The sequence below is a fragment of the Micropterus dolomieu genome, linkage group LG04 (assembly GCF_021292245.1).
Source record: "Micropterus dolomieu isolate WLL.071019.BEF.003 ecotype Adirondacks linkage group LG04, ASM2129224v1, whole genome shotgun sequence".
Classification (NCBI taxonomy): domain Eukaryota; kingdom Metazoa; phylum Chordata; class Actinopteri; order Centrarchiformes; family Centrarchidae; genus Micropterus; species Micropterus dolomieu.
The window spans coordinates 1,317,122-1,331,752 of NC_060153.1; the positions used below are offsets into that span (position 1 = coordinate 1,317,122).

The 14,631-nt window shown below is 37.8% G+C and overlaps 1 protein-coding gene across 2 annotated transcripts; it reads right to left on the reverse strand.

Annotated features, from left to right (window-relative positions):
* Positions 1-739: 739 nt before the first annotated feature.
* cyth4b (cytohesin 4b) lies at positions 740-14,615 on the reverse strand. 2 transcript variants are annotated; one of them, XM_046046212.1, is made up of 13 exons: positions 14,481-14,615; positions 11,478-11,560; positions 11,277-11,341; positions 9,607-9,673; positions 8,424-8,542; positions 7,899-7,979; positions 5,652-5,764; positions 5,231-5,379; positions 3,363-3,474; positions 2,859-2,935; positions 2,261-2,332; positions 1,807-1,961; positions 740-1,679 (listed from the first exon to the last, which is right to left on the reverse strand). In XM_046046212.1, the coding sequence occupies exons 1-13, from the start codon at positions 14,497-14,499 to the stop codon at positions 1,598-1,600; spliced, it is 1,194 nt and encodes a 397-aa protein (XP_045902168.1). In that variant the 5' UTR covers positions 14,500-14,615; the 3' UTR covers positions 740-1,597. The 2 variants fall into 2 exon arrangements, with proteins under 2 accessions (XP_045902168.1, XP_045902169.1); XM_046046213.1 differs by lacking the exons at positions 11,277-11,341; positions 11,478-11,560; positions 14,481-14,615 and having other exon boundaries at positions 8,424-9,434; positions 9,607-9,657.
* Positions 14,616-14,631: the final 16 nt, after the last annotated feature.

Consider the following 14,631-nt stretch of genomic DNA (forward strand, 5'->3'; position numbering starts at 1 on the left):
CAGATAACGAAAAGATATCCTAGGTATGTTGAACTCGCTTCGTGGTACAGGCCCGAGGTTTCTATGGGTGTGTGGCTCAGATCCTTTGTCATCTGAAGCTGCTCATTTGTCCTCTTCACATATGTTTTACAATCTAAATTTTGTCATCTTAACTGTATACACTACAACTTTCTGTTCCCCTTGAGGCAAACTATGGGCTATATAGCCTAAATGAAACTGACTGATGTGAATAGATTTCTAACTCACACTTTTAATTGTTTAATTGTTTGCAATGTGCATTTTGGACCTGATACACACTGAAATATAGTCATGTTATCCCTTTGACATACTGTTGATATGTTAACTTAATGTCTGAAAAAAAAAACATATTTTACCTGGTTTAAACATAAATATTTTTAATGCAACATCAAGAACAAGGTGTCACCTACTGTATGTTCACAGTATATGATAATTTCTCAAATGAAGAAGACCAGAGGAAGCTGCACACAACATGTGTTAGTTTGATAACACCAGATTTCTAAACTTGTATGTGTAATCTTAAAATAAACCACAAAGGTGGTGTGTGTGAAGTGCTTCACCCTTCAAGAAGCACATACAAGCATGTGAACTGAGCATATAAACATACTCACATAGAGACAGTGAATATGAGGAAGTGAGGTGTGGTCTGATGGTTTCAGGGTGCGTTCAACTGAAAACACAGCTGTCAATTTGATCCTTAAACCCAAAACAGGATCCAGTCTTATATGTCAACACACACCTGAATACTTTTTATTAAATAATTATTTCATGAGAACATAAACACAGTACTTACAATGAGCTACAACACTTCTTTCTTATACTACAGTATCCACATAGCAAATAAAGCAAACAGGAATGCATATTGCACTTATTGCACTGTGCTGTAAAGGTAGGTAGGACATTAAACAATTCTTGGCTTGGTCTGATTAGAACAAATGTTCTATATCACTCTATAAAGTAGTAGAAATTTTACAACAACAAAAATCCTGCAATTATTTAACAATATATATATTTATAAAATGAAGCATTAACAACTGTGGTCAGATGACAATAGCGCATGGATGTCTTTTAAAAAAGCTATTTACTGTTTCTTTACTTGTAAATGTCTATTTTTGATCCTTATGAAAACTTAGGAAGCTGAGAAACATAGAAGTGCTGGGACATCACATGCTTAATTTGTCTTCCTGATTCCAGAAAAATCTTGACAAAAAAAAAAAAAAAAAGTCTGTAAACAAAAGCACAAATTTACACACACAGCTCAGTGCACAACATGTGCTGACATAGATTCAGCTTCGTCCAAAACCGTTTTGTCGACAATTTCTTTGTGGCTTGTCAGGCTGACAGTGAGAGCAACAAAAATGAGTCAATGTTTTTCACCTTTGACACTGTTCTGTTCAGTCTGTAAAACAGGAAGTGGAAAGAGAAGTCCCTCTTTTAGACCAAACGACCCCTGTCAGTGTCTAGCCTCCAGTGTTATCACACAGTGGTGTTACAGGTTGTTGAGTTTAAAACAACTTTAGGGGGACAGAATCCCACTGTTGTGCAGTACCATAAATGTCCATAGAGGGCGCTGGACAGCTCAGTCCTGAGGAGCTTGATTTATCACCTTCCTCTTACGGACTGAGACCAAGTCGTAGAATGGATCCTTGGTGATACTCGCTCTGTTTGAAGTAAAGAAGATGTCATTATAGAGTGGCTCATGCAGCATTATTTGTGTGTGTAGGCTTGTAATGTTATCTTCTTAAGTTCAATTTTAAACCATTCGTTTCTGCTTGTGTGTGGTCTGACCTGATGGCCTCGATCCACGAGTCTCTTTCCTCCGCACTGGCAGCACAGATGGTGTAGGACTGGTGTTTCCCCTCCACCACTCTGCCGTCTGTCTCAGTTTTACACGCTTTGATCTTCTGCCCTCGGCTGTTGGGGTTATACAGCTCCAGACAGTACTAGACAACACCAGAAACACAGGATAATCAATCTGTAAAGCTATATATTGTCCTAATTTGAGTGCTATATCCACAGAACGTCCCCGATTCATTCATTCATCCATCCATCCATCCATCGTCAACCGCTTATCCTGTGTACAGGGTCGTGGGGGGCTGGAGCCAATCCCAGCTGACATCGGGCCAAAGGCGGGGTACACCCTGGACAGATCGGCAGTCCATCGCAGGTCCCCGATTCAGTACAATTTTATTTAAAATTTAGATGCTAGCATTGAAAGAAAACACAGCTGACAGTATCTCACCGGTTTGCGAGGATATGGTACTTCTCTCACACAAAGATTCTCTAGAGGGATGATGCCTCTGGGCTCTTTATCCTACAGACAGGTGAAAAAAGATGGAGTGAGTCAGACAATGTATGAGGAGGACAAGAGGGAAGAGCTGAGAGCAAAAATGTCATTGGCGTCACAAAAGAAGGGAACCAACCAAATGAGGATGTGGTTATATTTTAGGCTTGTATTTTGCCTGTGACATCTGACAAACAAAGGCCTTCCATATACCCATGTACCTTCCAAAGAAATTCGTGATTCATGATCACAACTAGAACTTCTTAGTTGGGGATTCATTATTAAAAGAAAGCAATGACTATGGTGTTGAAGTTACTTGCTGTGATAGCCCTATCATATACCATGACCACCTCTCTAAGAAGATTTTCAGCACCTGCCTTTTAGAAATTACCTCAGCAAGTGACAGCAAGAAGTTATTTTAAGTGTTTGAACAAATGATGTCTTTATCTGGCTGGGGATTTTTTTTTTAATGATCAGAGGAATACTAGGGCTTGAAATACTTTTAGATATAATGTGTTCCAAGGTAACTTAAAAAGGAGCAGTGTTGGAGTCTTACAGTGGTGAACTCAAAGTAGTAGAGGCAGTTGTCAGTCAAGATGAACCATCGTCTCTTCCATGTCTTAACCCGTCCTCCTGAAATGCAGAGAAAGCAAAAAATAAGGACCTCTTCGTATTTATCAGTTCAGTTATTTGCTGTCCTGTCCATGTGAACTCACAAGCGTTAAAACACTGTAACTTCACACCAAGCTGACGAAAATAAATACATTTTCTGAGGTTTTCTGTTTGAAGTTAAACTTCTGCATAACCTAATGCCGATGCAATGTGGTTTACATGCAAACACATAAGGGTATACTCCACTATTGGCTCATTTTCTGACTGCTTCCTCTGTACTTTCCTGTATTAGCCTACTGTATTAGCTAAGTCAAATGTAATGTAGCACCACACCACAGAGCATACTTAAACTTCTACTTATTTTGTATAGGAATTATGGTGTTTAAGTCTGTTACCTCCCAAAGTATTCATCTTTGTCATAACAGACTAAAATGGAGAGGTGTTTTACCAAGTTTGAGGAGCCAGCCTTCTCTGTCAGGGTTGAAGAACGTGTGGGTCAGATCATTCCCATCATCCTCTGGGATTTTGAAAGGCTCGTTGCGAATACTCTCATAGAGTTTCTGAGTAGAAAAGAGTTGGATAGGTATATTAAAAAAAAAAAAAAGCACAACAAAATTGCAACTATTTAATGTCTTGTACCATCTGCTTGTGATCTAACGCCTAAATAGCAAAGGAAATTAAAGGCAAAAGTTGATTTGATGCAACAGTCTAAACATGTCCAAACAATGGGGATACAAATTGCTTCCTAAAATATTGCTGTCATCATTTACATATTATTCCATTCGCTCAAAATGAGACACCAAAACACAAATATGTCTGTGTGATTTCAGTAATAGGTGACGCAGAAGGTTTTGCATTGTATGGTCAATTGTTGCAGCTTGAAGTAATTCACATGCAACACTGTCAAATACCACATGTAGAGTCCAGTTGGTGGCGAGTGTCTGTATTAATTAGCTTTTGTCTTATCATCTTGTCTTTGATCTCACATGCATGACTTGGTTATCTAGCTGGCTTTAGTCCTTGTTAGGCTATTTCTCTACATGGTCTAGCTATCGCAAAAAGGCGTGGTTCTTTTGAAAGCCTAGTAATTTTAATTGTGGTTGATAAACGAGGTGAAAAACCAGGGACTGATGCAGTGGAGGTAGAAGGACAAGTAAGTAATACTGATAACGTTTATCAGCCAGCAGCAGCTAATATTACTGGGGAACAAGTGGCAGCAAGGAGGTAAAAAAAATCATTCATCTGCTTTTTGAGGTAACATGAAAAGTGGCCGTATGTTTGGTGTCTCTGTTCAACTTTTCTCTCCATGCCCTCATAAATGCATAATCTGTAAGTTATGTAAATGTTGTAGTTGTTGTTATTGTTGTAATTAAGGTGTTTTTGAAAATGTTAGATTAAATTGAAAATGTTATTAAATAGGATTCTTATTATCATTAAAACAATTAAAATGATTGGTAACAAGAGATCATGACGACCTTTTCTGTCTGTCAAAATGAGGGACAACGAGAAAGTCTACTGAATCAGTTTTCAGAAAGAGTGGGACATTGATGTGTTCACACATCGGCCCACTGTCTAGGTCACTGTTAATCACCACCATCTTCTGTAGACTACTGTTGATTGTGACTAACTTGTGGATCGAAAGTGGCCCTGAGAACACTTGAACATTATTATGTATAAATGTTTCTGTTGATGTGGTGATTGTGAGATAGTGTTAACTATTATCTTTTCAAGGTAAGAAAGTACTGCATTTTTTACTGCTTGCTTGGAAAATGAAATGAAAAACTATGAGAATGAAAACTATGAAGTGAAACTGGCATTTTATGGGCTCCTAAATCAAGCAGGAGGATTCACTTGAATACCCCAAATAATTCTATTCGCCATTCCTGGTATCACGACACTGTGAACACTAAGAAACGAAATATTGTGGGTTTTTTTCACAATGTCTCGCTTAATATTAGCCCAAGTGACTGCAAACAGCTCACAAGTCAGTGACGCTGTTGGGTTCATACCCTCCAACTTTGAACAAAACCAGGAGATTCCTGAACTTAGGCTTTCAGGAGCTGATGTTAGTAAGACAGCTAATATGATAAAACATTTATGTTTATGAGACAGATTTAAAAAAGTGTGAACCTATCCTTTAAAAAGTGGACAGTGGACCTTGTATCATGTATTGCATCGAGCCACAGACTGACTATAATAATCAAATTTCCAGAGGCACAAACTGATGGACAGTTTTCTTCCAGAACTTGGACTTTTGGCATTTGGGTTTTTACTTCCTGAAAAGTTTGGACACTGTGATTAGCCAATGAGTCTCACCGAAAGCAGGTCATTAGGTAGATCCTCTCCATTGTTGATGCCTCTGTTCATGGAGATGAAACGCTCCAGAGTGGTCTTGTCCTTCACATTTGGGTTGTGGAGGCTGGTGTTGAGCATGATGATAGCAAATGACAGGATGTAGCACGTGTCTGATGTAATAGAGGGAGACACACGCACACAATAAGAGGAAGCAACATAATGTCCATCATGTAGATTGCGAGCACTGTATTTCACATAAATACAGAGTCAGAGAAGAAGAGAAGTATTTGTGGGGGGAGAAAATAAATGAAAGTAAGAATGTCAAACAGAAAGGTGATGTGGTCATTTCAACACGTCCACTCTTATGCACACACATTTCCTCAACACAACGCAAACACAGTCCAGGCAGGAAGTGGACAGATGTATATTTAGTGAAGCTCACCAGTTGACTGGAAGACGTGACAGTTGCAGTCACAGTAGCGTGTGGCGAAAGCCTCCATCATTCGATCAATCTTCTGGGCTTCACCAGGCAGACGGAAACTCCACAGGAACTGTCTGTCACATGCACACCACAATAACATAAACCTCTGCACATAATGTTTATTTAGGTTTGGGACCAGTATGTCAACTGCATGGCTGTGTGTTGGCAGCAGGTGGTTTTCAAGTGATAAGCATGACACAGATTTTATGCTAAAATTTACTCGCACAATATTTAGACAATAGTGGTGTTCGGGATTTGTAATGACTCTTCTTCCTTCTTTTTCCAGTCATATCATGCAAATAAGGATTACTTAGTTACTAGTGGTGTACTACTTTCCATTTTGACTTATGTACTTGAACATGTGTTTAATGCTACCTACTTTTACTTCATTAGATTTAGAGAAATCTGTGAGATCACTGTTGTTGTGAATCTGCGCTATATAAATAAAACTGAATTGAATTAAATAGAAAATGACTGTACTTTTTATTTCACCGTATTGATTTGACAGCTGTAGTTGCTTGTTATTCTACAAATTAAGAATAATTTAATAAATGTACATATAGTAAGTCACTATTTTCTCCTTAAATGGGCATTCCAGCAATTTTACAATGGCTCTTCTACCAAGTGTGATGAGTTGGCCCCTGGCCAACAATTTGCCATACATAAACCTCATGTCAGTTGAGGTTGTGGATAATTACTCTGGCACTGATGTGGCCCATATCTGGCCCACAACATACCAGTTATAGGCGAGAGTACGGTTTGGCACTGATCTTGGCACACCTGGTCCATTTAAGGTACTGTGAGAAAAATGCAAAAGTGTGGACCTTAGTTGGGCCAAACAGTCATTCCTGTCTTGGGAGTCTAAAGCCATGCGAGAAGCTCTGTGAGGCTGTATTTAGGCATGGTGGCATTTAGGCTAACATGCTCACAATGACAATGCTAACATGCTACAATAAAGCAGGTTTAATGTTTACCATATTCACTGTCTCTGTTTAGCACGTTAGCATGCTAACTTTGGCAAGAAAGGCAGCAACAGAGGGAGAGTTATTATGACTTTTTGTCACTAATATGCTTCAAGCAAAAAACTTGGATCCTACATTTCCCATTCAACAACCAGCTATCTTTTCATTTGAAACTTTCTTTTCCTGTTTGGTAAATGCTCATATCTTTCAAACTCAGCACCTCCAGTTTGTAATGCAAGATTTGTACATAAATATTTCTAGCCACCAATCCACTGCCAAGATAACCCTGATGACACTATATCATCTTTAGAGTCATTTTCTGATATGTGACCCTCCAAAGCCACAAACAACATTTTTCCCAAGCTGAGTGGTACTCCACATGACGTGTAAACTGATCTTCATATGTAAAATTGGTGAAGTGACCTTTTTATTGTCTGTATCCAACTCAGCAAGTCAGTGATGCAGGTAGCTGTTACTTTCCACTTATGTGGCTTCTGACATTTTCTACACTTCTACATTTTCTTCTTAGTCTACAAGGAAACTCACTGAAGTTTGTGGCTAGTTTTGTAGCTGATGACAAGTATCAATGTTTATTGGTAACTGTCTATAATGTCGATTATGTAATGTAATATAACAGTGGTAAAATTATTTGTTTGATAGTAGCTGCATTTTAGTGATTATCTAAAGACTGTCATCATTTTTTTGATTTTGTTTGTAATATTATGTGTTTGCTACAGAAAAACAAGCAATAAAATAAGATTATACCAAGTCACGGAAAAAGTTCAGGGACATCACGAAATCAGTGTTAAAGATGGAACAGTGCAGTGTCAAATTGTATTTTGCTCCTGACAATACCATGTCACCATTTCACATACAATAAAAACATAACTGCCATCATATTTTTGCCATGATTCTGTGAAAATTGTAAAATGTTCAATTGCTGCAATTCTAAATGTATTTATTAACATTTACCATAAAGTATGTGTAAATCCATTAATACTACTTTGTTTTGATAAATTATTTTTTGGGCTATTATCAATCTGCCCTTTAATCTTAGTCCTTTTTCCTTAGCTTAGTCTTTTTGATTATTATTATCGTCCTGTCTTTCACGAGTATAAAGGAGGTAAACATATTTTAAGTGATAAGAGCTATACATGCAAGTGTTCCTGTTAATTCTGTTAATGATGGTGATGTTGATCAATTAGAGTACAGTAGATAAGGAAGGAGAGAGATAAGGGGTGCTGACCTGAGGGCCTGAACCAGGTTGAGGTCGGAGAACTCGTGGAGCTCCACAAAGGCCTTCAGGGTCTGGAGGTGGATCTCCTCCCTAAGGGACAGGTGGGAGAATGAAGACACATGAAACCAGAGGAAGATATTTACATTTATTGTTGGAACCTGCTCAAAAAAATATCTGTCTTCCTCCTCCTCCTGGTATTACTTGTATCCTTTTTTCTCCCCTTCCCCATCTTCCTTCTCTTGTGGCTCCTTTTCCATTCTCCACCTTTTCCCGGTTTCTTTTTTTACCTTTGCGTTTCCTTTGTCTCATCACTAATCTCTTCCCCTTTCTTCTCCTGTATCTAACCAATAATTACATTCTCTTTTTGTTCTCTTTTCTGTCGCAAATCCTCAGTGTTCTCGTCATCCATTTTCTTTTTTGATACTTGCTCTCCACCATTGTACTTATTATCCTCATCATTTCTATATCTCTTGACACCCTTGTTCTTCATACTCTTTTTTTCCTCTGGTGTCTGTTCCCTGTCCTCTTTCTTACCTTTCTCCAAGAAATTCCCCAATGGCTGTCTTGTTGAGTCCATCCTCCTTGTAGAGGAACTCAGCGATGGACTGAGCACTTCCATCCAGCAATTTATTCTCCACCAGGTAATTGATACCCTGCATGCAATGCACATTTAATTTATGACACATGCACTTTAACACACTGCTCAATGTGCTGTATTTAAATGTGTTAAGTTTCATAATGAGCTCATCTCCGGTTGGTAATACCGAACAGGCTCGCAGCTTCTGTAATCCCAATTCCTTAAAACCAATTTCGCTTCCTCTTTCTCCTCCAACATAGCATTTGGCAGAGGAAAAGGATGGTTAAAAATATGTAAAAAATGCAACATTGCTGCCTATGCCAATATAGGCAAAAATAACACATCTACATCAAAAAAGAAAGGACAGAAATTTTTTAAATACTGAAATTGTGTATGTAACGGGTTTTTTTTTAATGCACAATGAGATTGTGATTCTTTCCTCATGATCATGCAAACATTTTAATATACAGTGTTGCATCGCTATTTAAACTGGGACACCCAAATTATTATTATAAAGAATGTAGCAGAACAGGATCAGATACAAGGTGTTTTGAGTGTGGATTATAGTTTTCTGAAAAACTCCTGAAAAACATCTCACCACATCTCTTTTCCATGTCACACTTTCATATTGGTTAGTTGGTTCACATTATTGATCTAGGAATCTGAATTTATTCAGTCTTACTTTAGGTCCTTACGTTTAACCTCTAAAGTTTTTCTAAAGTTCTGGTAACCTCAAACAGCTGCAGGTCATAATAGACAGATTCCAGTAAGCAAAAGTGGTAATGCTGTTACTTTATTTGTTGTTTGCAAACCTTTGTGTCCACAACAGTTACTAGCTTGACGTTGCACTGAAACCACAGAAACTGCTGTGGACCTGCATCAGTGTCAGTTCTCAGTGTGGTTAAGTAAGAGGAAGTCCACACAGCAACAAGCTAGAGCTGCTTGCTGAAGGTGATCCATTTATAAAGCTAAGAGAAACACAGTAAGATGTACAAGTTTTTGTTCAAACCTTTCAAGAAAAGTAAGAATTAATTTCTTACCAAGCATGATGTTGATCAGTATATTTTAGTTAAAACATGTTAATTTTGTCTCAGAAGACTATCAGCAGTGACCCATACATGCATCCACTTCTGAGCTCACCTTTTTGGGGTCCATGTTGAATTTTTTCTTCCCATTTGAGAACTGTTTGCTCTTCTCTATTGTCTTGCTGCAAGAAAAGCAACATTGAAGAAAGAGATCAATTGTATTTATGAATAATTGTAATTAGATAATGCATATACATACATATATATACATTTTGAAACATGTTTTGTACTTGAAATGATATCAGACAGATATTCAGAAGCACTCATCTTCAACTTCAATATTAACCTTCTGTATATTGTGCTTTGCATCACACCATCATTAGTAACCATGATAAATATATATTTGGTTACTAATTTACTCACTAATCTACACACTATATCTTGTTTGTATAATATGTCACAGCTCTGCCTATGACTTGAGTCTTATATGTGTATTTTCCTGTCCCCTTCGCCCTTGTGGATGTGTTTGTGTGTTGTGGCCGTGGCTTACCTACCTGGCTCATCTCCTCACCTGACTCTAATAAACTCATCTACATGCTGCTTAAATAGCCCACTCCAGCCTTAGTGGTACGCTAACTCTCAGCCAAACCTATCTCCGGTGATCTACTAGTGTGTTTTTTGCGACCTGTTCCTTGTGTTTCAGCGACTCTTTGTTCTCCACTCACTACCTCTGCTAAACTCCAGTCATACTGCATCATCTCCAGTTTGCATGTTTCCTGCCTTCATCAGCCCTGCCAGCCCATTCACCCACAGCTCGTCTGTTTATAAAAGACTTTTAACACACATCTTAAACTACTCCTACTGTGTTCTGTGACTGTTTTTGTGTCTGCTTAAACAGAATGGTTTAAGTAAAAGTATTTAATGAACAAACGATATGTGGGTGAATGGGCTGGCAGTATGACGGGAGTTCTGCTGAGGTGGTGAGTGGAGAACAAAAAGATGCTGGCAATGGAGTCCTGAGACACAGGAAAACACATATTATCAAAAAACACAAGGAAAAGCTCACTGGAGACAAGTTTGGCCAACAGTCACTGTACCACAGAGGGGATGGAACAATCTGGTGACAAGCGGCCAGGTGAGGAGATGTGGCAGGTATGTAAGCCATGTCCACAACACACAAATACACAAGGGAGGAGCAGACAAAGAAATACACAGAAGACTGAAGTGATAGCGAGAGCTGTGACATAATCTGCACAAAAGTATAAAATAAACACCAATCTATGGAGGGTTGTGTGGGACTGACCAGACATCCATCCATCCGTCGTCCCCTTATCCTGCGTACAGGGTCGCGGGGACTGACCAGACAATGAGGTATAAATCTTAAATGCACTCTAAACCAATTGGCTGTTATGTATCAAGAGAAAGGCAGTTTGGGGGCAGGCTGAAAGATGAGATTGCTAACAAATTTGTGATTACTTTATTGGATGGGCTTTTTTTCCCGTTACATTCGCTATCTAGCATATGAAAACCATTGAAGACACATTGTTTTGGTGGAAGTTCAAGTGCCATTTTAATGGGATTAATAGAAAAGTTTTGTGATTCTTTAAATCCAGTACAAGTAAACATGTTGAGAGCTAAGACTTTGTGGAACAGAAGATAAACCAGAGGTATGTGAAACTGAAAAATTGAGTAGGTGCAATTGGTGGGAGTTCTAAACAGAAGTTTTATAAAAAGAATGTCTTCTTTGCAGGGGCATTGAGGGGGTTTTACCAGATTAAAACTTACTTTTCCTCTGTAAACTCAAAGCTGAGTATTTCCGCCATGACGTTGTCTATCTCCATCTTTAACTTCTGGACAAGGCAAAATGAAAGAAATATCAGTTTCCTTAACATTAAGAGCAGCTAACACATTTTACCTGACATGTGTCTGTTTGTGGAAAAGTGTGTGTATGTGTGTGTGTGTGTGTGTGCGTCTGTGTGTATGTACCTGGATATCATCCAGAAGGTCTTTCTTATGCGTCTTAATGCTCTCAATCTCCATCTTCTCATCTGCTGTAAAATCTGAGGAAACTGTACAAAAATGTGAAATACATTATCAGCAATTCATGTTCCGTTCTTCACATTCAATAATCATCCCACACCACTTTCATCAATAGGTAGTGCAGTTAAAATACTTACTAATACTTATTTTTATTGCCTTATCTTCTATTGTAGGCTTCCTTTGAGAGATTAGCAGATTTGTGGAAACACACTTCTTATTTTGAAAATTTGACAAAGTTTGAATGACCTTGTTTCTTTAGTTTTGAAAGGATTAACACATTGCAATCCAAAGGAGCTGTACTAAGTATCTTATTTTGTCTTTCACTTCAGATATATCTGTTCTAATGTGTAATGATGTATGTCTACACGCAGAATCAATCCATGTGGTGTATATTTAAAGATAACCACAAAATAAAGGAGAGAGGTTTCTCTTGAAGATAGGCAAGATAGGTGATGTGGTTTTCTTATGAAAGACATCTGTCACCACAAAATATAACCATGAATACACCTTGAAAAACACCATACATGAGCATGCAAATACATGGATACCTATTCATTTTGTCACGCAGTAATGCTCTACTTTCTGGTCTGCCTAAGATAAATTTAGCTCAATTACAAGTACTTATAAACTCAGCTGCACATGTGTTGGCAAGGACCGGAAAGAGAGCACACATTACATAGATGTTAAAGTCTCTGCACTGGCTACCTATCTTTTTATTGGTTTTCTCCTTGATTTATTGTGTGAAGCGCTTTGTGTTACATCTTGATTTATGAAAGTGCTATACAAACAAAGTTTTAATTGATTGATCCCTCACCACTCCTGGATTAGGGTTGCTCAATGAGATACAGAAATGATGCACAGTATGACTCATGAAAAACTTACGCAGTCAAGAAAATGTTTTCATCTAAGCTTTGTGACTGCATATGAAACCATACTTGAAGGTTGCTAGGTAACATATTATGTGGCCATTAACATTCAAATGTGCTTGATGTTATGTGACAAATTACATTTTCAGGTTCTATATTCATCCATCCAATGTGGTCATTGCATCACGAGTTATTATTCCCTCATTTTGACAGTAGCGTTCATCAATTTCACACATGCAGCCCACTACGTGGGTGGGCTCAATTATCCAGGTAAGATTTGTGATGAAAAGCTGTCATAAAAAGGCTATCCGAATATACCATTACCATTAAAGCCAGCATTCTGTTAAAGGAGCCCAAAATTAAATGCTAACAACAATAGCATGATATAATGGTGAGCAGGAATTATTGTTTCCCATACTCACCCTCTTTGTTTAGTATGTTAACGTGCCAACATTACCTAATTAGTAATGTACAGCCGTATTGAAACCATAAATATTGAAAAGAAAGTTTGAACTGATGATGTCACCAAATTAAAAGGTAAGGCATCACGGAAGATTTTACAATTCTTCCTGAGCGGGACATAATGAATGTTTTGGCAAACCATCCAATAGTTTCACTCAAAACCACATTTATTAGATTTTCTTACTTTGTTCTCTAAATTCTGGTGTTTTGCCTCTTCAAAATGTATTCTTTTCTCACAGAATTCCAACTTCTCCCTTAAATTTTTTAAATTAATATCAGAACAATTGGTTTTCTTCATATTTTTCCAGTTATCTATATAAACATGCTGGTCTGATGAGCTTCATGTGATACTAGACAACTTGGGTAAAATTTTGATCAATTTGCAAGGTAGCAAATGACATTCTTACAACTTTCTCCTCACTATTTTCAATAGCTGGATAATCAGCTGTAGCTATTGCATTTAGGAAAGGAGCTTTAGGCAAAGTTAGAGGGCTGATTTGAACATCAGCAGGCAGAGCGCGTTCCCACGAGACAAAAACAGAAGCAGTATAAATGTCTTTCTCATGAGCATATATAGCAATACTGGCAGCAGATGAACACAGCATAGTTTTTTTAGTACCAGTAAAACTAGAGCTGAGAGTATGAGATCTGAAGTTGCTCCATCAGGGTAGAGAAGAGTAGCATTTGTTTCACGCAGTTAGACACCAATATGAACGTAAAATAGGGCAGTTGTTATCCTCAGAGAAAAAAACATTGTAGAATATTAAGTTAACAAAATGGTAACTGTTAATGCTTTCTGTAGATATCTGTCAGACGTTTGGTGTTAATGATCTAAACACAGGATTTCCACTTTCCCCACCCTTCCTTTACACATCTTGTGCAACACAGCTGACATGCATCTATTGCTACATTTACATAAATCAGATTTTGGTTTTAATCTGAAAAATAACTGTGGACATCCAGTAAATAGCTTGATAACATGCTTTTAAGGGTGGATTATTTAAATGTCTAACTAAAGAGAGCAACTTCTGTTTTTATATTATTATCAGTGGTGTGCGGCCCAGTGAGTTATGACTATCTCTTCCCTATTTCAGCTGAAACCCACAAGTGTCATCGTTGTGCATCGTTTCACCACAGGGTTCAGATGGTGATAAATGGTATACCAAGAACTGGCAGCAATGCCCCATCCATTTAAGAACCACCCATTCTCACAGTTTACAAATAGGTTACACCAGAAAGAGTGAAATGAATTTCAGTTTTTTTTATATCACAGCTGAACTAAACTAGAAATCTGACAGATAAAACTTTTATTGTTTCTTGTGTGAACCCCAGCATGTTGATAACCACAAAGTGGGGCTCTAGTAAAATAACTATCACATACATTAATGTTAAAAGGATAGTTAGGATCATATGTATGTAAGACAATTGTTTGCAGGTGAATAACAGTTGATGTCATGAAACAGTGCCCTCAATATAAAATATTAAACAACACTTTTTTTAGACCTCACATTATATAATATATATTACAATTTTTTTTTCTTTGTGGATATCGCAAATAAAATATAGAATATGAGAATCAGCAATAAAAAGAGAGAAAGAGAGAAAGCAAAACAGGCCTTACCCATTTGGCAATCAGTCATTTATATCCAAGAAAAAAGTGGAAACCGGCAACACCAAAACAGTTACACACAGTCAAGTCAAGATATCAGGATATGCAGACTACCTCAGCACATAGTGCAGTACCACTTGAATGAAGTAGATGCTCTTTTTTA